Consider the following 25,032-nt stretch of genomic DNA (forward strand, 5'->3'; position numbering starts at 1 on the left):
ACCTTCCAAGCAAACGTAGACAAAGAATGAGTATCAAAATCTTGGCTTTCCCCGATAAACCGTTGACGATAAAGTAGTTCGATCATAGTTAAGAAATAAATCATATTTCAGAGGTTAATACGGAATCAATTGATCAATAATCAAATGTAAGAAGCTCAATCTCTGAATTCCTAGAGCCAGAACCGCTAAATACGATAAAGCACTTTAAAGACACTCGAACATCCTCCCGTCCCGTATTCGAAGCGCATTGCCAAGTGCTAACTAACTTGCCACTCGATTCGAAGTTTCTCGGGGTTCGCGTATCCCGCCGCAAATTAAACGATTAATCGCCAATGGCCCATGAAGCCCCGTCGCCAGGCGGTACGCTTCTCCGAGCGAGATGCAATTTCGAGGCGAGCAAATCTTTCTTTAATGGAATGCAAAGGTTCTACGGCACTAGAGGACACCCCCTGCGTGCCCGGACCCTCGTTAGCTAAGCCCTGTTGTCATGGTAGAGGGTCGCGCGAGCTAGCAGGATATCATGGGGGTTGTCATTGTCCCGTGCCAGGGCGAGAGCATTTTTATTTTCCGCTCGAAGAGGAGGCGCTCTCTCGTTCGCGCCTCGGGCCGATGCGAGGCGGGCACCAGATTTTTTGCACGGAGACGACGTAACGCAGTCTCCTTCCTTGATTGCAAGCAGACAAAAGGGGGGAAGTAATTTGGAAATCGCTTTGAGCACGAATCTGACGCCGAAGGGTCGGTTTAATCGCCGGAGTCGTTTGCCGGGCCCTCGCGATTGCTCCTCTCGAGACTTCCCCTTTTTCTTTGATATTTCGATCCTCCGCCGGAAACCCTGGCGATTCTTAACTGAAATTTTATTCAGAGAATCGAAGTTTAATAGATACAATCGAGAAACTTTTCATCGTTCGTTCGAACGATCGTAGAATCTTCCAACTTCCATTCTTGAATTGTTCTTTGCCGTTTGAATATACGAAACGCGCTGTTCTTGTGTATAGTTTCTGTTACGCGATGGTTACACGAAATATTAGGTCATACCATAAGTTCCTACGGTGTGTTAACACTTTTCGCGTTACGTTTTGTAATCGGCGAGTTGTTTCAGTCTAGTCGGTAGAAGGTATTCGAGAGCAACAGATCGTGAAGTTATGAAATGTTATATTAAAAAGTATTATTCTATACGATAGAAAAACAAACGGCACCAACTTATGGAACGAATATTAGAATATTGTAATTAAATGTCAAAGATTATGCATTGAAAGTCAAATATTTAAATTCAACTTCGTGGAAGCGAGAAAACGATCAAATAATCAACGGAATCGTTACCATTGTTCCCGATGCGTTTCGCATGCATTGACGCGCGTACAGCTCGCCTTCCGATCGCATGCTCGCGACGAATTAACGCGCGAAACCCCTCCAGACCTAGGCATATACCGGGTGTCGTGCGACACGCGATGCGTCGTTTAGCGATCGCGATCGAACCGAGGCTTTCCGACGAGATATCGGTGCCGTTTATGGGCCATTGCACATTAAGCCGGCCCGCAATCGACATCGTCAATTTGTTTTCTTTCTCCCCGGCGTAAATCCGTCGAGATCAACGATGGACGAAAGTAACGCTTTAATCCGGCGATCCAGATCCGGGGAAACGAAGTGAGAAATGCATTTTACACGCGCCGCTCGTGAGTCGGGCAATAACGCGCCATCCTCATAATCGCGCTCTGGTTCGTTCCGAGATTACCTATTGTTTACTTTCACGTGTACTGAAAAAATGCCACTGTACATAATGTATATCTATATCGGAAGAATTTTATAGGAACACGCTCGCGATCGTGACACGAACTTTCTCAACGCTGGAGCTAGCTGATGAATAAAAATCACCTATTTTAGATTCCATCTGTTCTAATTATCGTGAGCATGTAACTGATTTTGTTGAAAATTGATAAATAAGTTGATTTGCTACTGTATAAACTGAGGTACGAATCGATCGAAGTTTAAATAAATATCATCTTCGAATTTGTATAGGTAAATTATAGTCTGTTCGGTTTATGATCTCAGTGTTAAAGTGTTTCGATTTAGATGTAGTATAAAGTATAAAAATATCTTAAAATGCAGTATATATTATATTAGAGACTTACAGTAAATTCCATCTGAATTCCGACTGCGTTCATTCTCTGCACTCCGTCGGTCCAGACAATAGTAGATTGTAGACGAGCAATGCGTACCGAGAGCAGTGAAAATTCTCGATCAATAATATCCTCATCGAACCACCGCACCGTTGGCCCGTGGTTAACGTCTGGCCTGCTAACTAGTTATCGAGCCCGAAAGTTCTTCTCCGGTCACGACGGCGTTTGAAATGCCCGCGCGCGGGAACAGCGAACGTTCAACAATGGCCCCGAAGTTTTCTCGTTAACCGTTCCGTGGAGGAGGGAAAAATCGGGAAAAGAATATCCGAAGAGGACAAAGGACGCGGAGAAGAAGCAGAAACGGGGCGGGCACGTCCATCGAAAATTACCTCGGCCCAGAAAGCTCCCGTTGTTCGGCCGGGTAACGCAAGCAAGTAATTAAAAGTTCAGCCGGCGGTCCGTTGATCCGTCGCCGGAGGTATCGCTAATCGAATTCGTATCACGCTGAAAATCCGGCTGGACGAACTAAACGATTGACAAGGGAGGACGTGGCGATTCGATGTTTAACCCCTTAACTGTCGAGCCCGTAACACGTACAGGCGCAACGAATTCACGGAAAACAATATTAAATCTTATTAACACATTGACTGCCGTGAGAAAATTCGTGCGCATAGAATATTAATACTTTCAGAACAAAGGTAGATGACGTTAGAAATAGTGATTAATATTGCTAAAATAGACGTTAGAAACAGTAATTGTACTACCAAATATTTTAATTCGACGTCAATTTTCTTTTAATTGTTCTCGAGCAATTTAAAAGCTCTTCAAAATGACGGTTTGAGTTTTCTTATTTCGATTATTATTGAAATGAACGTAAGTAAAATCAATTGAATAGGTAAATTTAATAAGAAATTACGTTAAATTACTGTCTTAAACCGAGAGATTATGTGAAGCTTCCAAAAATCTGGATCAAAGGCATCCAAAGGTTGATAAACTCGAAACAATTCGAAACTGTCGATGATCGAACCGATCCGAAGATTCTCGCGTTAATTCAAGAAACTGAGAACTGATTCTCTTTGACGACGAAGAATTGATCAAGACCTGATAGCTGTTTGGAACCCGATCAAAGAGGTCCCGGTGATGTTCAGGAATTCACGGTTGACCTAGCCACGATCACCGTAGCCTCTTTCATTATCCCGGCCGGTCGGTTTCGATTTCAACAGTCAAGCGGATCAGGCTCGATCCATCGAGTGCTCTTCCGGCAAAATATCGTTCCCGTGTTGCCCCGCGCGTCTGACATCGATTTCATCCTCGGGATTAAACTGCGAGCACCTCGATTGATGAAGCACTTATTCAACGGGACGGGAGCGGTTACAGCCTCCCGGTTCCGGTCCAGTAATCGGTACAAACGATTCTTCCTCTCTGTCTCCACCCCGCAGTCGCCCTGTCTCTCATCGAGAGAAACTCCCTTATGCACGTTCGTCGCTGGGAACACGTCGCAATAACGCCGCGACGAGCTACAGTTCGTTCCTCGCAAGACAAAATTCGAGACACTGATTAAAACGAACGTAAAAATTATCATAGAACACTAAGAAACAGAAATAGAATTGTGGATTTTCATACAGATCTTCTTAAGACAATTTGCAAAAATTCAGATTATCCAAATATTCTGTATATTTTAATCTTACTTGATTAATATTCTTATTAGACGTGGGTTACGCTGTTGCTGTGGATGTATAACACCCGTGGATAAAGAATTAAAGATAGTGAAGGGAGTGAAATGAAAGTGAAACCCCCTATGAAGGAAACTGAATTGTCTGATGTTCTTTTTCATAAGTCGCCGTTGAATGTTTCACGAGTGTATGATTGTTAACATTAATATTTCTAATAGACGAATCACACGGTTTAACCAACAAATAAACGAAAGGGACGGAGGTTCAAAGGAGAAACGAGATTTCTTTAGATCGGGTTGAAATTTTTCAATTTCCCGCCGCGATTTTTCTGCGTTTACTGTTTCGCTGTCGCAGATAGAGGCCTCATCTCCGGTGTGGTCTTCGGAAAAGTCGCGTGTTCGTCGCTCGCGACGATTTGGTGCGGCTCGAATCGATGCACGCCACCCCTCCGGTGATGAGAACGTTTTTCTGGGGATTGCTTTCGGTGGAAATTGAATGGGCAGACGAGGAAACTTTTTCTTCCATTGAACTGCGTCTTCGTTTGAAAGTCACCCGGTACGTCCGCTATTGTGGGCTCCCTGTGCGCGGAAAGTGGACCAGTTAACCCTTTCAGCATCGAGTTTCTATGTACCGGAAGTAGTATTTAGAAAGCGTACACAGCGGACCATTTCACTCGCTACTAACGATGGTACTTAAAATAGAGCAACAATCAGTCGACCCTTGTCCAACGTTCGATCCAACTTTCAGTTGGAAATTCGTATTTGACCACTTACAGCGTTTTATTTTGTAGACATTCGAAAACAAATCTTGTTCTATATATCGCATGGATTTATCAGTACGTTCCAATATGTTTAAGAATTTCATTTTCGGAAGATTTACATAGAAAGAATACTAATTACACTTTTCCTACAAACGAAACGTAAGGGTTAACGTCACGTTATTCGATCATTTTTATCACAAAACAGAATTCATAGCAGTGTTCTTAAACGATCTATTTTTCAAGGAAAACGTCGCAGGGTAACGCTCCGGAAATCTAATTAAACAGTTCCACGAGCAAGAATAAGTAAATTGGGGGTAGTTTATTCAGGTTAACGCCTCGGCGAAGTAATTACGATGCTCCATGAGCAAGGATAATTAAAATTCTTCGAGATAAGCAGGCGCGATTATCAGAGGGAAGAAAATTCCGCTCGCGTTTCCCGGGCTCGGTTATTTTTCCAGGCGTTTCTCTGCTGTATTCGAAGCGGCGAGCGCGCCATTCAGTTCCTCGAATACGAGGCCAGTGATGGCGGTTCGAATCGCGGCGCGAACGATTGGCTTGTCTACGCGTGGGCATCCAGTAGCAACGCATGTGGCGACGACAAGTGAATTCAGCATGGGTCGCTCGTATTTCTCCGCTGGAACGTGACTTTATTTTTGTCGGGGGAAGGCCGCTTCGCTCGCATGGCCCACGCGGACTCGTGATCGCCATTCCAACGGTGGAGCGTCGGGTGCGCGGCTTTCGGGAATCGGAGGCCGAGGCGTTCCTTCGGGGAACAGCTGGGGAGCATTATCAATTGCAAAAACAACCGAAATACTCGCGAAGTATTTCTTTGCACTAAGAACTCATCCCTCGAGAGAGATATCCAATATTCGACCGGGTTTCTTTCGCTCGCGCGTGCAATAAAATCGAATTATTATTGGAAATTATTTTTCTTGTTGTCCTCAGTATTGAGAACTTTGATGTTCATAATAAAATGTGATTTTAATTGAAGTTCCGAAGACTTCGATTGAAACTTTAATAATTACTTGAAACACCTACCATCCAGAAGCTATTTTGAAAGTGATTGATATTCTCATGCTTCGTAGAGTTTTTGAAAGAAAACTGGTTTTTACAGTGAATAGAATCAATATTCTGTTGTAAGTCTTGAAGTCCTGACGGTGAATGAATGAATTCAAAGTAAATAATTTAACTACGAAACAGTGTACTTCGTAATGAAGCACGACGTTCCTCTGCGGATCGTTGCAGAACCTTTCGAGTTTTTGAAGTCTACGATTACTCGGTCAGTCGAAGGCCTTTGGGAACATTTAAGATTCTTTTCGAAAATCCACGATTTATAAAGCAAAAGATGCTGATCCGATTATTCGATGCATCAGTTGCCTCTTCATTAACGCGGTTTACGGTTTTCCGCGGACAGGGGAGCCGCCGACAGGATTATTTTAAATTGAACCCGCATATCCGTCAATGGGACCAGCTTAGTATATTTATGAGGCTACATATCCATCTCCGCGTTGGTTTCTTCGCGGGAGCGTGGCCCCGTGTTCGAAATAACTCGCATTAATCACTTTTACGTGCTCGTGGCTGCGTTTCTTCCTGCAACGCCGCGGCCGGCAGGAACTGGCCTATTCATACGTCGACCCCCTGCGCGCTGATTGCAGCTTTATCCTCGATTCTGACCTCGTGGTTTATTTCAATTGCTTGAAAATTGAATGGGGACATCCGCAATTTCCACACATGGAGACAATATCGAATTTTTCATCTAATTCCCCATAAATTCTTCGTCATAATTACAACTGGATCTCCGAAACGGAAGAGTTCTGCCATAGATCTGTACAGAAAACTGTTGAATCTCCATTTTCTCCTCTTATATATTCAAAATCAACTTATTCCACTTCCATCCTACAATTCCACAATTTTTCGCATAGGTTTAAAAATGAATTTTCTCCACGAAGCATCGAAGTAATCGAATTTTCTTAGATCCACAAGATGCAAGAAGGTTAACGGAATTGATCGTTATGAAAATTCAGAACTATCCGGATTCCATTTCACCAAGAAAATTCTCTCGGCTGTAAAGGTTATTTATTCAATCGGCAATTCGGCAGTCAACGCGTTAAGGAAAATCAATTCTCGAACGAATCGTCGCGCTCGCCATTTCCACGCGGCCGCGAATATTAATAAGATGGAACGGGCGAACTCGTGGCCGCCGCCGCCGCCGCCGCCGCCAGCCGTTTATCGAACTCGTGACCAAACCGCCGTGGAATTTTCCAGCTATTTCCATTTTTCCGAGGCGCGAGCGGCAGGGGGAAGCGCAATAACCCGTCGGACGCCGTAGCGACCGATAATCCCGGAATACGAACCGGCAGAAGCTGAAATTATTTCGGCTCGTCCCACGGATTAAACTTTTATCGCGCGCGAGTGACGAATTTTTCCCCGGTCTCGAAGCTGCTTACGAATTATTTACGGGATTACGCTCGCGAAGTGTACAGCCTCGCTCGAAATATAACCCGCCATCTTTATCGGTCGTGTACAGCGCTAGATTCGTCCTCAAACATTCATTTCCTCGGATGGTGCTCCTATAAACCAGCGTCGGGATAAAATATTAAATTTTATTAGGCTGTTCCGGTGATTCAGTTAAGTGAGAGTTGAGGTATCTGTGAACGTCCATTTTCTTGGGGGTTGCTTCTCGAAGGGCGTACAGGAATAATACGATAAATTTGATTAAGTCCTCCCGGTAATTCAACTCGAAGGGAATGAAGTGCGGGTCGAGTACTTGGAAGAGAGAGTCTATGGGTTAAAATGCCTGGGAACATTGAATGATAACTTTGTCAAGTTGTTTTGATTGCTTGATTGGTTGCTGAGGTGCTTAGAAAATTCGCATAATATTACTTGATATTAATATTGGTGCGTTGTTTTATCTGCTTCGATAATGTAGCAAAGAACATTGAAGCCCAAATCTCTCATTAGAAACCAACTTCAGCTATTTTAAACAACCAAGTTCTAACGAATAAATTACAATAAGTTTATCAATTATTAGTAGATACTATTTATTAATACTAGCAAGCACCGGTTTCCAAAACTCCCAATCCATCGTTCATCGAAAAGGAGGAAACCAACTTGCCAGAGGTGACGGGCAAGACGATACCCAAAGCGCATCCCTTAACGCCATCCCCCAACCAAAAGCCCACGTGTTTGCGGTCTAGACTCCCTTCCTGACCCGTTTTCGGTCTCGTGAGGTATCGATCACGGCGGCCCCACGCGTTAAATACAATTTTCCCGCAGTCCCCGGGGAGACGGGCAGAAAGGGCTGCGCATTTGAATCGAGGATCTCTCCTCCCGGGTCCAGCCGCGGAGGAGGCGGGGGCGTTGGAGGCGATCCCACGTAGCCGGGAACCCGTCGCCGGTGAAGTCTAGTCAATTGGTGTGAACGTACTCTCTGTGAGCGCGTCCATTCTGGCTCGCAGCTTGGGAAGAGCCCCTTTAGAAACGTTCCACTGGCAGCGGGCCATCCATTAATACGAATTAGAGTATTTAACTCGGTGAACAACGAGAGAGAGAGGCCAACCCGGAGATACCAGAGGCGCAGACAGAGAAAGACAGGGACGGAAAGCGAGAAGCAGGGTCGTGGAAGGGACACGAAAGAGGGAGAACAGAGAGGAAGCAGAGGGATGAAGCGGGAAACGGGGACGGGAATGAAAACGGCCGAGCCCCGCTCGTGGCGGAAACAAATTGGCTGAATTGCGACGAAACGTTCTGGGAGAGGCCGGTATATACGTATTGAAAATTGTGTTTCTCGGTAATTCTTCTGTGCCGTTTTTCTTTCGCATTTCGACGCTCGAATGCCTCGAATACCGCGCGCGTGCACGCGTATCTCCGTTTCAATTGGAATTCGCGCGTCAAACGACCGCTCCGTTTTTCGAGGCTCGAACGTTTGATAGCGGACGCGGATCGTTGGAATCGCGCGAAAATTGTTTAATGGTATCGGAGATATCGAGCAGCGAACGGCGTGGATGGCGTCGATGAGTCCCGTTCTCACAGTCGGGATTAATACACGGGCGGGAGACGGAGCCGGAGCGGATTCGAGGCAGGCCCTCGCGTCTCGTATCGGGTAATATGACGGAATTGCAGCTCGTTGCAATCATTAAGCTCTTCACCGGCCGACTGTAATTTATTTCGCTGTCTAATAAAAGTCACTCGCCGGAGGAATCCCCGATAGGATTGCCGGCGATTGCGCGCGCCGGGCAGAATTGCGCCTATTCCCGACGGATCGAAGACGAGCCACTTCCTCTCCCGGTGTCGTTATTCTCGATTCGCCCTTTAGCTGAGCCTCGATGAAGTAATACCCGCGCCACGTTGATCTTTCCGTTCCCCATCCACGATATTACTCAAGATTTACCTGTGATCCAGTTATTGGCCCGAACACGGAGGTGCCTTCGCGGCTGATCCTTTCAGGGATCTAGATTCGTTGGGACGTAGACAGCTAAGAGGTAGCGAGTAGAGTTTGGATGATCGGTGTCGGGAATATAGATCGATGTTTGGGCAGTTGGCAAGGTGGATCGTGATTGATTGCTGGTACTCGATGCAAATGGGTCACGCGTTGTCTTTGAAACGTAGCGTTTCGGAACTTACGGGCATAGCCCGTTTCGAAACCCTGCTTTCTAGAATATTAGAACACTTCGAAACCTAGACACCGAAACATTTAAGTATGCAGAGACTTTCGTTACTTCAAGCAATCGAAAGTCTAGATAACCTTAAAACGTGTTCAAACGTCTAGATATTCGGAGATCTCATTAATTTTAACATCTAGATTACCAAAGACCCTGAATATTTGAAGACCAACGTAATTCTAAAAGCTGCTACGTAGGATCCTACGTTATCTGCTATTTAAAGTCCTAGAAACTGAAGATCCGAGGTCATCTAGATATCCGGGTACATTTCAATTCCAAAATCTACTATTTAGAGACTCATCTCCCTATACCTCATCATTCAGGAGTCCAAATTAGTGGATCAAGGATACCCCGGGGTTTCGATCAGATATTTCCATCGTCCTGTAATTCATATACTTAGAACTGGCTAAAGAGGGGATCTAGGCGTCGAGATACTTCTGTATCAGGGTAATTAGAACTCTGCTCACGTCTCTGGTTAGCTATCTCATGATCCGCTCTTTAGCTATCTCAGTAGACCGTATTCCGGCGCTCGGTCGCGAGACCTCCCTGGAAGATATCTACACGGTTCAGTACGCAGCCACGCATTAGCATTCAGGTGCCCGCAGGTCGGGGGCGGCGAACGCTTTCTTCGAGCATATTGCACGTATAATTGCGCGCTCATTTTCGTCCGCAGATTCAGCGGCTCAGACAATAAGCGGCTTTAGCTATCCTTCCACGATGCCTGCCCTATCCCGATCCCCATCCCCGTCGTCTCTTCCGCGTCTCCGCCCTGTGCCTGTCCCTTTGCCTCCCTCTCCGTCGCCTCTGTCTCCTCCCCGGGGTCGTCCGCTATCGATTCCAGGTTTATTCTTGGCGGCCCGGTCGCCTGCTTGTCGTCAAAACATCGCGAGCATCGTGGAAAACCGTTTAAAGATCTTCACGCTCGACGCGAATATCCGTCTCACTCCTCGCCCGCGACGCCGGACAGTTACATCTTTTCGGGGAACTGCAATTTCGAGGCAGACACTGAACTTGCTTCTAAATTCGGAGACAGCTTTCTTTGGAACTCGCGCCCGATGGAACTGACAGGCCGGAGTCCTCCCTTTCTTGCCTCGGTTTGGGAAATCGTTTTCGAAGACAGTTCGAGAACCCGTCGCTTTTTGTCTTCTGAGCCTGTCGATTCTTGGAATTTTGCACGTATTGTCGATAGTGGATGCTGGGGATGGACACAATGAAACGTGATGCACAATTGAATTCCATATTGGCTTTCAGTTCAGCGGTAGCGAAGCACAATTCTCTTTTGCTTCGTTCGTTGCAGATTGCATCAAGGAAATTTGATAATATTACAGTGGGCTGCTGTAGATTCGATGTCTTTTGTTCGGGACATTTTTCTCACTTATTAGTTCGTTATTGGTTAATTAACGAATCCTTCGTACTCAGATAACCAGGAGAATAAACTGAAAAAATCATTTCACAGCTAATAGATTCTCCGATAACCGAACAGTCTTATCGATCAGTCATTTAGAAAATGACCATCGATTCATTCGTTTCCCTCATTAGCATACAGCGCGCGAGGCAGGTCAAGTTCGAATCGCCCAAGGCGAACGCTCGAGCGTTCAGCCGGAATTCCACTATACCCGCGTCGATTTCCGCGTGACCGAGCCGATCGGCGATCGGCCGCCCCTAGAAGTCGTCGCGCATATGCCATTCAATCATTCGCACGCGCGTTGGGCGGTATAAATCTCCCTTTCGCAGCCCGTCTCGGCGGCGTTAATAAATTAGCATCGCAAGCACGCGCTAAATTTCCATTTAACGACCCGTTTAATGGCCCCGGCGACTTGTTACTTACACGGTGTCCCGGCAATTAAACGTTGCGCGATAAACCGTGATCCGGGATATTGAATTCCCCGGGCGGAACGTTATACTTTCCCTCGACGCGTTGACGTTTCTTCTTTGGCCGATCTCGTCCGCTTTCCCCGGCGACGCGACGCGACGCCGAGCAATTAACGGTTTCCTTCCGCGACGCTTTTAAACCGGCCGGTGATCGCAATTTAAGACAGTGATTACCGCTCGCGCTCGTATTCGCTTTATCCGCGTCGGATGTTAATTGAGCTATTACAAGCGCGAGTATTGTCGCGAGAGAAACAGCCGGCAGGGAGGCTGAAACGTCGCGGTAAAGTAATGACGTCGGGTGGGTAACGGGAACGTTCGCTCAAACTCGATTCCCCGTCGCTCCAACGGGAATTCGTGTTCCCGGAGAGAGATCTTCCGCTGCAGCCGTTGAATATGTTCATGAACTACGACGTCGGGAGCTTAATTTCTGCGGCTGTCCGGTCGTATTAGTTATTCGCCTCGCGTCGCGTCGCCTCGGTCTCCCGCTTGGGATGCGACACGATTGCGCGCGAACGCTGCGGATATGCGCGCCGCATTCTAGTCGAATTATGAGCTACACGGAAGACGTCGGCGATCCTAACGCGCGGAGGTAGGTTTGATGTCGGGGGAACTTCCGCCAATCTCGGATTTTCGAACCTGATGTATCGGGACACGTGTCCCTGGTCCCGACGCGACGCGGTGCGGCGGTACGGTGTTCGGCTGTCTGGTCACGTTATCGACGCGGTGCTGGGACGCCATGATACACACGCCGGAGATCGGGAAAATTCGCGTTGAGATTCTGTAGCGACTGGGAGTAGGCTGCTGTTAAAATTGCTCGATCGTCGTTCTACTGCGGTGGTCAGTAATTAGGTACTTATTCAATTCAGGCATTAAACTCGGCATGCAGCGTTCATTTGGCAGCCTCTGATTAACTCTGCGAAACGAAAAACAGAGTTAAAATTGCGTAAGAAAAGACGCAATCTTGCCGCTTGGATGCTATTAGCACTTAGAATTCTAGAAGAATAGGGCACAATGATTTCATAATCGAGAAGAGTAACCGAGCGTCGGATCGGAGATACTTTATATTTTCATCGACTCGTGAATCATGCTTTCCGAGGAAAAGGGAAAGATACGATCTGGCTGAACATGGTAGTGACCGAGGTCAACGACAGCTTTAATTGCAGCCTGGTCTGCACACTTATCAACCCTTTCTTGCGTTATGACTTCCTTCCTCGTAGGGTCATGAGAGTCACCATATTACTAATAATTTTCTATCGCAGAAAAACTTAAAAGTTCATCGTAAAAGTTCATTGCGAACTTTAAGTATTCGCAACAACGAAGTCGCATTATCATTTAATCGACGTGACCCGAATAATTCACATTCGTTAGATTCAACTGGAAGTCGTCACTATAACCGTATCTCCAAGTTATATAAGACAATGCTTGAATTCAGGTACCAACTATTCAAAACCGGGTACCCATCTATTTTCACGTCAAATTCTCAACTAACACGAATTATCAAGTACTCGTTCCCAATTCAGGTACCTAGTACCATCTTGCAACAGACACTTCGTCGAGCCTGATTCTCAAGACCCGGCGAGCTATTCTCATTTCAGGTACCTGGTACCCACTTCCGAGAAATACTTCTCCGAAACCAATTCTCGCAACTCCAACCTATTCTCGTTTCAGGTACATGGTACCCGGTTCCAAGAAACGCTTATCTAAAACCAATTCTCGTGCCTGCGAGCATCTTCCCCTTTACACAGCCGGTGTCTCTCAATTACTTAAACGGCCAGACGATACCCGAAGTATATTCACCTTCGAAGAGGCGCAACACGCTCGCAGCCCGAAGACACGCAATTTCCTGGACGCTCCTCGGCCCGGCAAAGTGTCCGGACGTGTAGCGACAAAGTCCTTTGATCGTTCGTGTTCGCCGGGTGCTCGTCCACCGTGAACGGGCACCCGCCGGCACGGAGGTACGCTAAAAAAAGGCGTGTCCCGCGCGTCAGTCGGGCCGTGGCACAAAGGAGAGGCTGAAAATTCCGTCGTCCCCGCGCCGCGGAACGGAAACGCGCGCCGCCGTGAAAATCTTTCGTCGCGCGCCGCGCCGACGACGATACGCCCCGGCCGCGCCGGCGTTCGCCTGAATCGCGTCGGTTCGCCGCGTTCATTCAGAGTCAGGGAAGCCATTTTCGCGGCTCCCGGAATCCCTACTGTAACAATGCATGCATCCCGACGCCGTTACGTCATCGGATTTTAGCATCCAACGTCGGCGTTACGTCACCGTGCAGCGTCAGAAGCGTCGTACGTCAATACCGGCGCGGCGGCCGCGCGAGGCGTCTCCGGGCCGCGATTCCTCCTCGCCAATGGCGGAAACGCGAAAGTTTCCCAGCGTGAACCGGGTTCGCCAGTCCCTCCTGCGTTCGTCCCGTTCACTGTTTGATCCCGGCTCTCTCGGTCCAACCTCGACCGGTAAGGGGCTCCCTGCTTTATCCGTGCCGCTCCGTCGATAAGCTAACTGGCGAAAGGGGATCGCTCGAATCGGAAATGGAGCGTTTCCTACTGGATCCCTTCGTGGAATTATCGAGCAGTTAATATTCGGTTACTTAGGCCCCGTGAGGTCCGTGCGAAATATTAACGTTGATTGACCGTCGTGGTCAACGGTGACCAGACCGTCTAAGCTGCTCGAGGGCAATTGCGGTAAAGCGATTCATGTCGAATAAAACTGTTTGGTCAAGTGCATAAGTAGGTAGTATTGGGACAAGTAATAATTATGCTACTATTTGTCTGTGCTGTGAAAGTATAGGCGATGTGTGTATAAAAAGAATAGGTTATCTTCGAGATTATTGTTCAAGCTTTACGCTTGAATGATTTTCATCTAGATTTGTCGATGATCATAGAACTTAGAGCTGTTTTAATGTTTAGCGCGTAGGATCTCTATATGGAGTTCCTTCTGAATTGGATGGCAACCGGAGAAGCGCTCGAGTTTAGAGTGCTTCGTTAATGAACACGTTCATTAGAAATTGAATAGGCCACCGTATGACTGACTTAATATCTAGGTTAATAGAATAATAATAGTATTAAGGAAGCAGTTAATCTGACTCGCCGGTAATTGATACGGTACATGAAATATTCATTACCGCTGCTTGAACTTTTCACTCGAGTCTGTAGGGATTGGTAGGATCAGCGACCCTATCAACACTCGTCTCTGAGCCCCTAGCTCCGCACGCAACAGCCGTAAGACTCGAGCAAACGGCACGGTCTACTGCCCCCGATGGGGAAGTGTGTTGCGATTGAGCCGACGGGAGTCCCAACCGACTAGTCTCTGCCCGTTCACCGCAAAACGTCGAACCGGTTGTCGGCAGACCCGGCGATTCCCTTCGGTGTTCGGGGAACCTAAAGAATCCACACACCATAACTCTAGAAACATAAAACTGATCCTCCGTTATAAACCTACAAGACCTACACCACACAACGAACAATTTTCCTTCGCTATCCTAATCAAACGAACTACAACGTATTTTTACTATTAATATTAATATTCCAACTATTACATTGCGTTAACTACTATCACGCTAAATCAGCTGCATAACGTTACATCGCTCCTCTAAAATCAAAAGCAAAATGAAAGAAAGAGGTGGCCGTGGTCCTGATGGAACCGAGGCAACTAATCGCATTCGTGTTGCGTTAATAGCGTATAAATAGATTTTCTTTGCCAGGAGAATCGTCCCTCTCCTTTGTCCAGGAACTAAATACTCGATAAAGAACCTCCCGTTGAAGCCCAGCTCGCGCCACGATAAAAAGTCCCTCTCCATCGTCGTCCCTGCAGATGGTGTAATTAAATTGAGGAACGGCGAGCATCCGCGGTACCAAGAAGAGAGGAGGACATCAAGCCAGCAGGACCTGGCCTCTTTTAACGGCATTAGTTCTCCCGATGCGGGACAAAGGGATCGGCGGGAACTGGGTTAACCCAATGACACACAGCGGGCTCAGCGTAATTGGGACGTGGGATCCGTTCCCTTCGCGTTCCATCTTAGCCGATGAATCCGTTCAGCGGTCAGATAAGGCGCTTGGAAAGAATCGCGACGATTCCTCGGGCTGGTTCGATCCTCCCTCTGTTTGAACTTATTCAGATCTCTCTCTCTCTCTCTCTCTTTCTCTTCAGCGGCGTTCATTCTTCGCGCGTCTTTCCGCTGATCCGGAGAGGTTCCCCCTCGTCCATTGTTTTCGTCCCTTTTCCCCCTGGCGAGGCACTCCCCCGTGTCTTCGCGGCTTTTATTTTCCTCCGCGTCGTCCGGCGCTGCTCGTTAGAACCCTTTTTTTTCGTCTCGATCCTCGGGGGCTCTTCACGATGGAAAACTCGCCCAGGACGTGTCGCTTTCGTTCCCGAAGAAAGCGACGGCGGCGCGGCTCTCACCGTCGTGGGAAAACGGATTCGTTTTTTTTTCTTCCGCTTTCTCTCCTCCCTTTCTTCTCCTTTTCTTTTTCGAAACGGGAGCTCTCGTCCGGGGAGCTTTGTGCTCGGTGAATGCGTTCGGTGATTATGCGCGTCGAGAGAGTTCGTCGCCGACTGGAAAGGATCAGAAGGTCCTCTATCTTTTAGCTGGGTTGATCGGACGTTGAACGATTTATAAGGCACGAATGGCTGCCCAAGAGATTCGGATCTATCTAGGGTTGTCGAGGGAAGAAGAGGGAAGATTGGGTCGCTTGATATTTAGGTATCGAGCTTTTTAGAGACTCGGAGGCTTTTATGTATGGATTTATTGGGATTCGGTTGCACTGACACTTGCGTGTCAAGGTATTCTGGTGTTTGGGAAATCTAACGTCTAAGCATTTGGATATTTGGACATAATATTATCAATAATAATTATTAGTAGTTAACTAGTAGTAGTTATTAGTAGTTGATACTTCGATTTCTAGTTTTATTAGGATTTAATTACATTAACACTTTGGTCCCTAAGCTTCCTGATATTTGAGAAATCAAGTGTATTTAGATATTTAGACAGTACAATATCACTGCCATCGATACTAATGAATTCCAATCGCGAAACGATGATCCAGGGAAACACAGCGAAAGTTCTAACAAGAACGACTCCCGATACCGACCCGTAAATAACAAACGGCCAGTCAAGCGTCACGGCGAACGGGAATTGAGTTTTCAGAAAAATGGCACTGCGAATGTAACAAATGGCCCGGCCGCGAACTTCCTACTATTCCTCCTTCAAGGCATCCGGCTAGGGTATTTCGGGAACAATCACGAAAGACGAGCATACTGGACGAACCATCTATAAGCTGTCCCGCGGGAACTGCAACCGGCGATCGAGTTGCTTCTATTGTGGCCGCTGAGAAATCGGTTCCATTTGCGCTGCCCGCTCTACGCTGGGATGTTCTACACTGCGTTCCTGATGATTCTCTTCCCTCTTTCCCAACCGCGCTCGACAGGCAGATATTTCTTTTGGAATTTTAGTAGTAGTTAGTCGAATCTGCAAAGATCGACGCATTCGAACCCTCAAGTACTTATAAACATTCGAGTTTAGAGTTTCTAAGTACCCCCAATCAACCAGACCAAAGTTCTAAGAGACCCGAGTTCAAATACGGAGCCAGACTACAGTACGATAAATTAAGACAGGAGATCCCAGGCGCTTAAATGATTAAATTTTCAAGTTTCTGGATAACCAAGTTCAAGCATCGTTCAAAGTTCATCATGTAAAAAGGCCCCCGATGCGAACGTATATAATCAAAACGATCCTCTTCCATTGGTGGATCACAGTCTCGCGGAGCAGAGTGTCCATGATGCTCCATGGAGCCACCATTAATAATCTCTGAATGGTGCTTTCAACTGATCACCGCGCATCCTTTCACGGTGCTCTCTGTTTAATGGAGTAAAAGCTGGATCGTGATCGATGTTCGGTTTACTCGCGAAGGTCGAAACGCGTTTCCAGGCTCGCGGATCGGTTTGCTCGCGAGGAATTCATTCATCGCGGCGAAAGAAACGAGAAACAAAGCTGCCGGTTTACTAAGAGATGCTTTTTCTTAGGGTTTCTGGTCAGGCCGCGAGGGTTTTCCTAGCATGTCGGTAATCGGTCCGCGTGCGTCACGCGAAATGATTTGCGACTTGTCCGCCGCTTCCACGTTTCTGGCGGAGCCGTGTATATTGAGCGTGTTTAGCGTAACGCTGCGAGGAATGCGTGCGGGCACAAATCATCGGGCTGTTCGCTCGTCACATTTTAAATGCAAAAATCCCGGCCGCGGCTGTTTGTTCGGGGAAACGGAATATTTATTTGAGCCCCGCTCGCGCGGCAGATCGATTTCGACGTACTTGAGATTCTTCTGCAGGCACGCCGCTCTCTAAGCGCTGCCGTCATTTGATCGTTCAGGTATTCTAGCTCGTAAATGCCTGGGTAAACGAATACAATGATTCTTAAACGTTTCAGACGTTTCGGCGTTGAAAAATTTGGTAGGTTTAATAGATCCTTGGACCTAAACAGAATGTTTAGGTCGTCGGATACCTAGACTTCTTGCAGATTCAAGTATTCTGATATGTATTTAGGTTTATAGACTCTTATATAGCAAGGCACTTAGATATCTATTCATTTGCGTATATTAATGTTTAGCCAAACAGTTGCCCGGGCATTCGATGATTTAGCCATTCTTCTAGCTATGGATTCCGATCACTAAGTAATTGAAAATCTAGGAATTCTGATGTTTAGCGAACGTTCTTGTAGGTTCTAGACCTAATACCTGAACATGAATATTTAAGCACTCGAATATTTATCGATTTAACACGCTGCCACGAAAAACTTCAGCGTTTTGTGTATCACTTATTCTCTTGTAGCAAAAGTAAAAAGGAATAATTATCAATTACTTGGTACACAATTATTAGGTTACACTATGATCCAGTTATTCGCGTTATTAAACATTTTCATTCGACGCCAGTTACCTTACAAATTATAATTGTTTTCGAGTAATTTGAAAGCTCCGATCATCGATGACCACCGTGACGGTCGACGTATCAAGTGCCTAAGCACTTCGGTATCATATTATTCTAGCATCTAGTTACTCAGGTGTCTAGGTATTCGGGTATTCAGATCCAGGCACTCGAATATTTGGATACCTTAGTACCTAACCCTGGCAACAGTTAGACACTTCGATAAAAAACTGCGGCATCTGGGCACTTAGTAATTTGAATATGTTAATACCTAAACTGATCGCACAGACTAAAAAACATTGTTTCTCTCTTGCAGCACATGGTGCAGACAGGCATGGCTGCGCCCTACGGTGGGGGTGTCTTCCCCCCGCCGGTTAACGGCGTAGCGGGCGTCGTCGGGGCGGCTGGCGCGGCCGGTGAGGTGAAACCACCGCCGCCAGTGCCCGTCAAAGAAGACAACAGTGGTGCTCCCCAGCAACCACCACCCAGCGGGCCTCAAGTACCACCACCAGCCGGTGCTCCACACCCGACGGCCCCTGGTGCACCAACCGCGGCCAGTTTCAGTCCGCCCCCACCTCCGAATGGTGTCGATCAACAGGCAATCGTAAGTTTTTCCAGTGATTTTCATCCGATCACCGTGGAATCGTGATATAACCAACGTCAGTCGACAATTTACGCTCTCGTAGAAATAATCCCCGGCCCAAATTGAATTAACACGAATGCACGATTTTGCAAATATAGAAAATGAAAATAATGTATTATCAACTTATGTAATTGAATTACGTTGTTATAAACGTAATCTATGCTGTTAATATAGAAAAGTTTTCTAATAGTTGTTTAATCGAATGAATTGTCATTCGATTTGTAGTCACCGATGACCCCCATGGCATCCAACCTGTTAAATAAATTTCTATATGATTCTCCGGTTTCACCGATGGACCGCTAAGAATCTGAAGTGTTCTGTAAAGGGTCGTGGTCCAGTTGCAGTTATCTACAGTTCTGTCTTTTATTTCAAAAATAGAATTCGCTTCCATAGCGTTCAAAAAAGCTGAAAGTTGCGTATCTGCGATACTTTATTAAGGTGTCAATCGTGTATTCTCTATCCGCGGCTTCTCGCCGTGTCGTCTAGTCGTGTCGGTGCGATACCCTATAAAACCGAGGAAAGCGTAATGCGATCGGCGTAAACGAAAAAGAGGTGTCCATGGTTAAGTGGACGAATCAAACGAGACCGATACGAGCCGCTCGTTGACATTCTCCGAGCACTTGACAAACAGGGGGACGCGCTCGCGCGAGTACGCGACGCTCTTCCGGCGGATGCAGCGGCGGAACACGACCCCGTAAAACCGAGGTCACGCCGCGTTGATTGCCCACTCGAATCACTGTACCGAGACCGCGTCGTTGCGTTGTAGCTACCTTGTTCTCGGATCGTCATAGATTTGCAATGGATTATCCGTTCACGATCAGCACAGTAAAACCGTGAAACGAGTAACAACGAGGCTCCACGGAAGAAACTAGATTCGCGATCAAGATTTTAACTTACGATAGAAAGTTGTAAAACACGTTATTTAAACCAATAATTTAATTATTCAGAAACCATATGATCAATGATTTCCCTTTCTTCTCTAATACTTACGAATTTGATACATAATTTAGCTATCTCTGGCAGTTTTAGCTTCCTCCTTTTAGTATTCTTAGAAATTTTCATCCACAAAGGGTTAATATACATTCACGTCACACCTCTGTGTTTTTATATATTCGTATTCCAACGTAGCTGTGGCAAATGCAAACGCGCCGACGCTTATCTGGGATAAAGCTCCATCGCTCTATCGTTTTCCGCTCTTTACCTGGCGAACACGTAATCCTAGCCCGACAGTCGTCCATTTCGTTCAGTTTGAGTGTACGTATCCGAAAAGGCGTGTCACGTACGGCGTCCCTGGCTCTTCTCAATCATTCCGACCACGTACTGTGATTCGGGAAACACGCTGGAGAGAGGTCCAACGTTGAGAACAGGATCCGAAAGAAAGCCGAAACTAGAGGAAAGTGTTTGTACGCAGACGAGCGTTCGATATTGAGGATTCTATTTGAGAGAATCGCGGGGATGAGCACTCCTGATCGATTGCCTGTTGTATCAAGCCAGTTTGCCGCGTCCTTGACCTTCTCGATGATTGATTTTCCTTGCCGAATTGTGACGAGTACGTACTCCGCTCGATTGAGCGCTTCTTTGAGTGACCTGTACGTCTGAATGGACCGTTCAATCGGTTCGGTCCTCTTAAAAGATGCTCCCGGTTAATCCAAGATGAAAAGGTTGTCGGTCGTTTGGAATTAGAGGTTCCCGCTCGGTGCATAGAATATCGTTTCAGTTTCTAAACGAGGCTAATTTTAGATAGAAGGCAGACAAATCTATGTCACTATGTAGAACAAGTTTCCAGCAGGAATTGCGGATCGAACAAAATTTTGTCGGGTAGAAAGTTTCTATAAACTTCAGTCCTTCGTATTTTCATGTTTTTGGGGCACGGAGAGCCATCGCGGGACGCCGATAAAATAGTTGCGATAACTCGTCGCCACTGCAATTACTACGACTCATAAAGCCGCTTAATAAACCGCACTAATTAAAGTAATTCCCGTTCGTTGATTCCATTTAGCGGACGAATTCTGCGAGAGTGCTGCGGTCCTCAGATCCTGTATACATTGGCGATTCCACTAAAAAGAGAAATTCCTACGCTAACAACGATAATCTTATATCTCTCTTAATTCCAAAGACATTCTCAACAAAACGAGAATTCGATAAATTGGAAAAATCTGTACAATCATCACAGCGTTGCGAACTAAAGAGTAATTCGACAAAAACTTATCTCTTTAAAGACCCTTCGGTATCTAACAGCACAAGTCACAAGAAAGCAATATAATTAATTGAATAACATCGATCTATGGCTTTCGTCTTCTGCAGTATTCAAAGGGTTCGACATATAATTTAGCTTCTCACGGGAGAGGTTTGTAACAGTTCAAATGATCTTCGTTAGGAAGGTCCGAAGGACTTAACAAGGTTCTCAGTTGATGAAACCGGAATTACGGCGATCGCGTCACGGAACGGTGGCCCGCACGTCCTGCGATCCCGAGGACAGTCTACGAGGCGATCGCATCTAATTAACCCGGCCCCGTAGAGTGCGGATTTCGGGCACGGTTGAGCCGAGCGTGAAGAGTTCCGAACAATGTCGCGGTTCCGAGCCGAGTAGCCCGCTTTGTCCGTGGCTCGTCTGGTCAATTAACCGGCGCCGGTTAGTCAGCGGCTCGTAAAGCTGCAGCCGTTCTCCGTTCGGCCCACTTAGCGCGCACGCAAATTAACGCCGGTCTACACGAAACTCACCTCGAAATTGTTATTTGAACTGGCTCGTCCCGCGAAAGAAATCTCGCCGCGAATCGTTCCGGAACTTCGAAACTTCGGGCAACTTTCGAAACGTCTGTGTCTGTGTTTACTTTTTTTTCTTCGTTGTCTCATTCAACGTTATCGGTTTACGTGAATTGCAATTGAAACGTTTAAAACCTGGAGCAACAGATAAGGTACGTAGCTAAGTACTACTAGACAATGGTAAAATGGATGTAAGAATATTTCCATGTTCCTAAGAATTGAAAGATAATACTGTTTTAGAATATCACATCCTTTAATTCTTAGGGACATATTTTTATATGCACTTTACGGTTGTCTAGTAATATTTAGCTACGTAGCTTATCTTTTGCTCCAAGTTTCCAATGTTTCTATTACAGTTCGCTGTACAGAGATACTGTTTCAGAACAGTATCGCATCTTTTAATCCTTAGGAACATAGAGCTTCCAAACTCCAGAAAGCTCCGAGTTCCCAGCTACACCGAAGTTATCTGTCCTCGCACACAAAAGAATATTAACACGCGATAAGTTCCTCCAATAACATCTTCAAAAGCATTCCCAGGTCACAAAATCCCCTCTCAAAATCTGCCGCGACAAAGTCTGAATCCACTTCGAAAGGAAACTCCGGTGTGCCCATTGAAACGGTTCGCGCCATTCGAAATCTCGAATCGCCCTCGAAATCGCTCGAAGATCCTCGAACAAAAGAGCGGCCGTGGATATTCTTCGAGATGGTTGGATCTCGTCTCGACAATGGTCCGGGAATCGAAAGTCGGATCCGGAGGATGCTCGAGCCGGGCACGAATTGAATTACGGCCGGGGGCCGAAGCGCAAATTAAAAGTTCCCTTTTCAGCGTAGCGCCGCGCCGGTGCTCCGCTTTTCTATGAAAGAGAAAGAGAGACGGGCGGGAAGGGGTTGAGTCGGACGTCGCGTCGCTCTTTGACGACGGGAAAGCCTCAGACAATCCCGGGCTTCGTCGAGTGCGTTCGGGCCGCGAAGTTCCGCGAGCCGTCTCGAAAATTTCCATTCGCGGGACGAAGCCCGCCGGTTCTTCGCTGCCCGCCTCGTTAACCAATACAGAGTCGCCGTCTCGAGTATCTCGTGGATCACGGGACTTCCGCCCGACGCAACGTCACTTCTCACCCCTGTCGGCCCCGGAAACTTTTCAGGTTTCACGAATTTCCGCGGACTTTTTCAGCGGGCAGCCAATAGAGATCGCTTCGATTCGTTGCGCGAGCAGTTGACGACCCTTAGAATACTTCTCCCTGGAAGGGTTGGGACGGTCGAGCTTTTCGAGAGGGTTTTTTTTCGAAACGGAGATTAATGAAGTTGATGCACGCGTTTCGGGTTTAACTTGTTTCCAGTGGAGTTGGTCGGGGTTCGACGGCTTTAGTGGACTTTCGTTAGTTACAGTATAATTTTATCGGAGATTTCTACCAGTTCAGATTTATTGAATGGCGTTTGTAGTCTTCTGGCAATTCAGCAATGTTTTTATGATTCCGTTGGTCTTTGCTAAGTTTGTAACGAGGAAATTGCATTTTTGAAGTATCCTACTGGTTCTTTGATAACTGCTAACGATGTCCGTTGATCTCGTTTATCGATTTCATTTCGAATCTTTCTGAAAAGATACTGAATATGGAAGCTTCCAGAAGGTTTCAAGAACTTGATATAATAACTCCTGGAATTCTACGATCCCGAAGGTAGCGGAATCGTCAAATTTTTCCTTCCTCGTAATGAGACAGGCTTCATTTTCCCTCTCACGCCACCTTTCACCACAAATTTCCTCGGATCTTCAGCGCTCCCGCAGCCGGCCGGAGAAATTGAAGAGGTAACAAATGACTGGGAGTTTAGAGGAACTATAAATCCCTGCCAACCGGGAGAGAACTCACTATTATTCACGTCGTTCGTGCCAGCGGCTTTTTCCAACCCTGGAAAAGAAGTGGACCAGTCTAAATGTTTCTGCGGACCCGATGCTTCCAAGGAACTTCGTATTTCAATCGGTTTCGTTTCATGTAGAACGACAGCGGGGTGAAACTAATTCCTCCAACCCCCGGAAGAACGTCCGAGTGTGGAGAAGATTGCGAATCGTTGACGCCAAAACGTTTCTCTTGCAACACATTCGTTCGAAAACAGATCGATCGGGCAGCGGATCGATTAATCTTCTTAAGGGGATGCGTTCTGCGTTTTGCTTCGTTAAAAAGTTCCGCTTTCCGATTCCCCAAAGGCGATTTGCCCACTATACCGAGGGAAATCTCCTCGGCCGATATCGATTTGCTATTCGCCGCTAATTTTCCTCTTCGCCACCGCCCTCCCTTCGCGTGGGCCACTTTCAAACCCACTACCAGCGAATTCAATTGGGACGTCGAATTTTGAAGATTCGTCGCGTATAAGGTTGCATTTTAATAGAACGATGTGTAGTTTTTCAATGCAAGTAGTATTCAAAACTATTTAACGCTACCGTTTGAAATTTCCTACGGAAAATGACTGTGCCACCTAGATAGAGGTGGTAAGAGATGCAGTGCAGAGGAAGTAACACAGAAATAATGAAAAGTTATGATTAAAGTATAAGTGACAACGATAATATTTCGGTTCCAGAGACTTTCGGATATCTTTCCTCGGTATCGACCCTATACACGCCAACCCCTACCCTCGCAGAATGGTTACTTTCCCCCGAGAAAGTCCCTCGTCTAGTAGAGACCCGACAGTACCAGTGACGTTGACGAAGGACACCGCGTCCAGACAGCGTCATCGTTTTCCCGCAGTTCCGCCACCCTCGCTTTCACGGGTCCTTGAGATATTGCCCTTCCGAGGGAACGTCTCGCCCTCTTTGTCTCGCTTCCCGTCGTTTCTTACGGTACACCGGTATTTACCAGTTGATGCATCGTGGTACTATCGAGCTCCACAAGTTAGCAAAATTATGTACTAACGATGAGTCAGGTGTCACGGTGCCATTATAGATTGTCCTTTACAATCTTCAATCAATAACTCAGTAAAATCACATTACAAATTATAAATTATCTTTTATAATCTTCAACCTACGAGAGATAATAAATCACCTTTGATAATTTTCCAATCTATATTCGTTAACTCATTGCGCACTGGTAACGAGAAATCTCGTTTTTATGCGAAGACTCTTAGCTATATAACTTTGATATTTACGACAGCATTTAAAGAAATATTAAATTTGATTAGAACTAATTGTCCGTTTAAAATATATTGCATTGCAATATGATACTTTAGTTTTTTTATAGATAGTGGTATGAGTGGATTTCATTAAAAATCCGAATAATTCAATTTTCTGATAATTAGCCGGTATGTGATGTGTCTACGATACAATTGAAACACGAGGGATTAGAACGAATCCCGGTGAACCATTACAATGGCTTCCCATCGAACGCAACAATTGCACTCGAATCGCGGTCGCGATTCAACTTTCACTTCCGCGATAGTTCAAAGGCGCGAAACCGTCCGGAAACATAAATAAACGTTAACGACGCGGCACCAATGGACGCGAACGCAAACGGAAGAGATAAGCGCTTCCAAGACCATCGCGGAAGCTTTCGACGATTCGATTCTTGAGGCTTCCGGCTCGAGTGAACTTCGAGCGCTCCGGTTATTGCTGGCACAAGATCCCGGATCGGCGATTGTTTATCTTGGATCGAT

General features: G+C 46.4%; 1 protein-coding gene across 1 annotated transcript in view; it reads left to right on the forward strand.

Moving 5' to 3' along the window:
* The window catches only part of LOC116430551 (uncharacterized), a 385,600-nt gene that overhangs the window by 257,131 nt on the left and 103,437 nt on the right, over nt 1–25,032 (forward strand). Inside the window, 1 exon segment of the mRNA XM_076372297.1 lies at nt 18,307–18,594. Coding sequence (XP_076228412.1) covers nt 18,307–18,594 — 288 coding nt within the window.

This window comes from Nomia melanderi, chromosome 11 (assembly GCF_051020985.1).
Source record: "Nomia melanderi isolate GNS246 chromosome 11, iyNomMela1, whole genome shotgun sequence".
In the NCBI taxonomy this organism is placed as follows: domain Eukaryota; kingdom Metazoa; phylum Arthropoda; class Insecta; order Hymenoptera; family Halictidae; genus Nomia; species Nomia melanderi.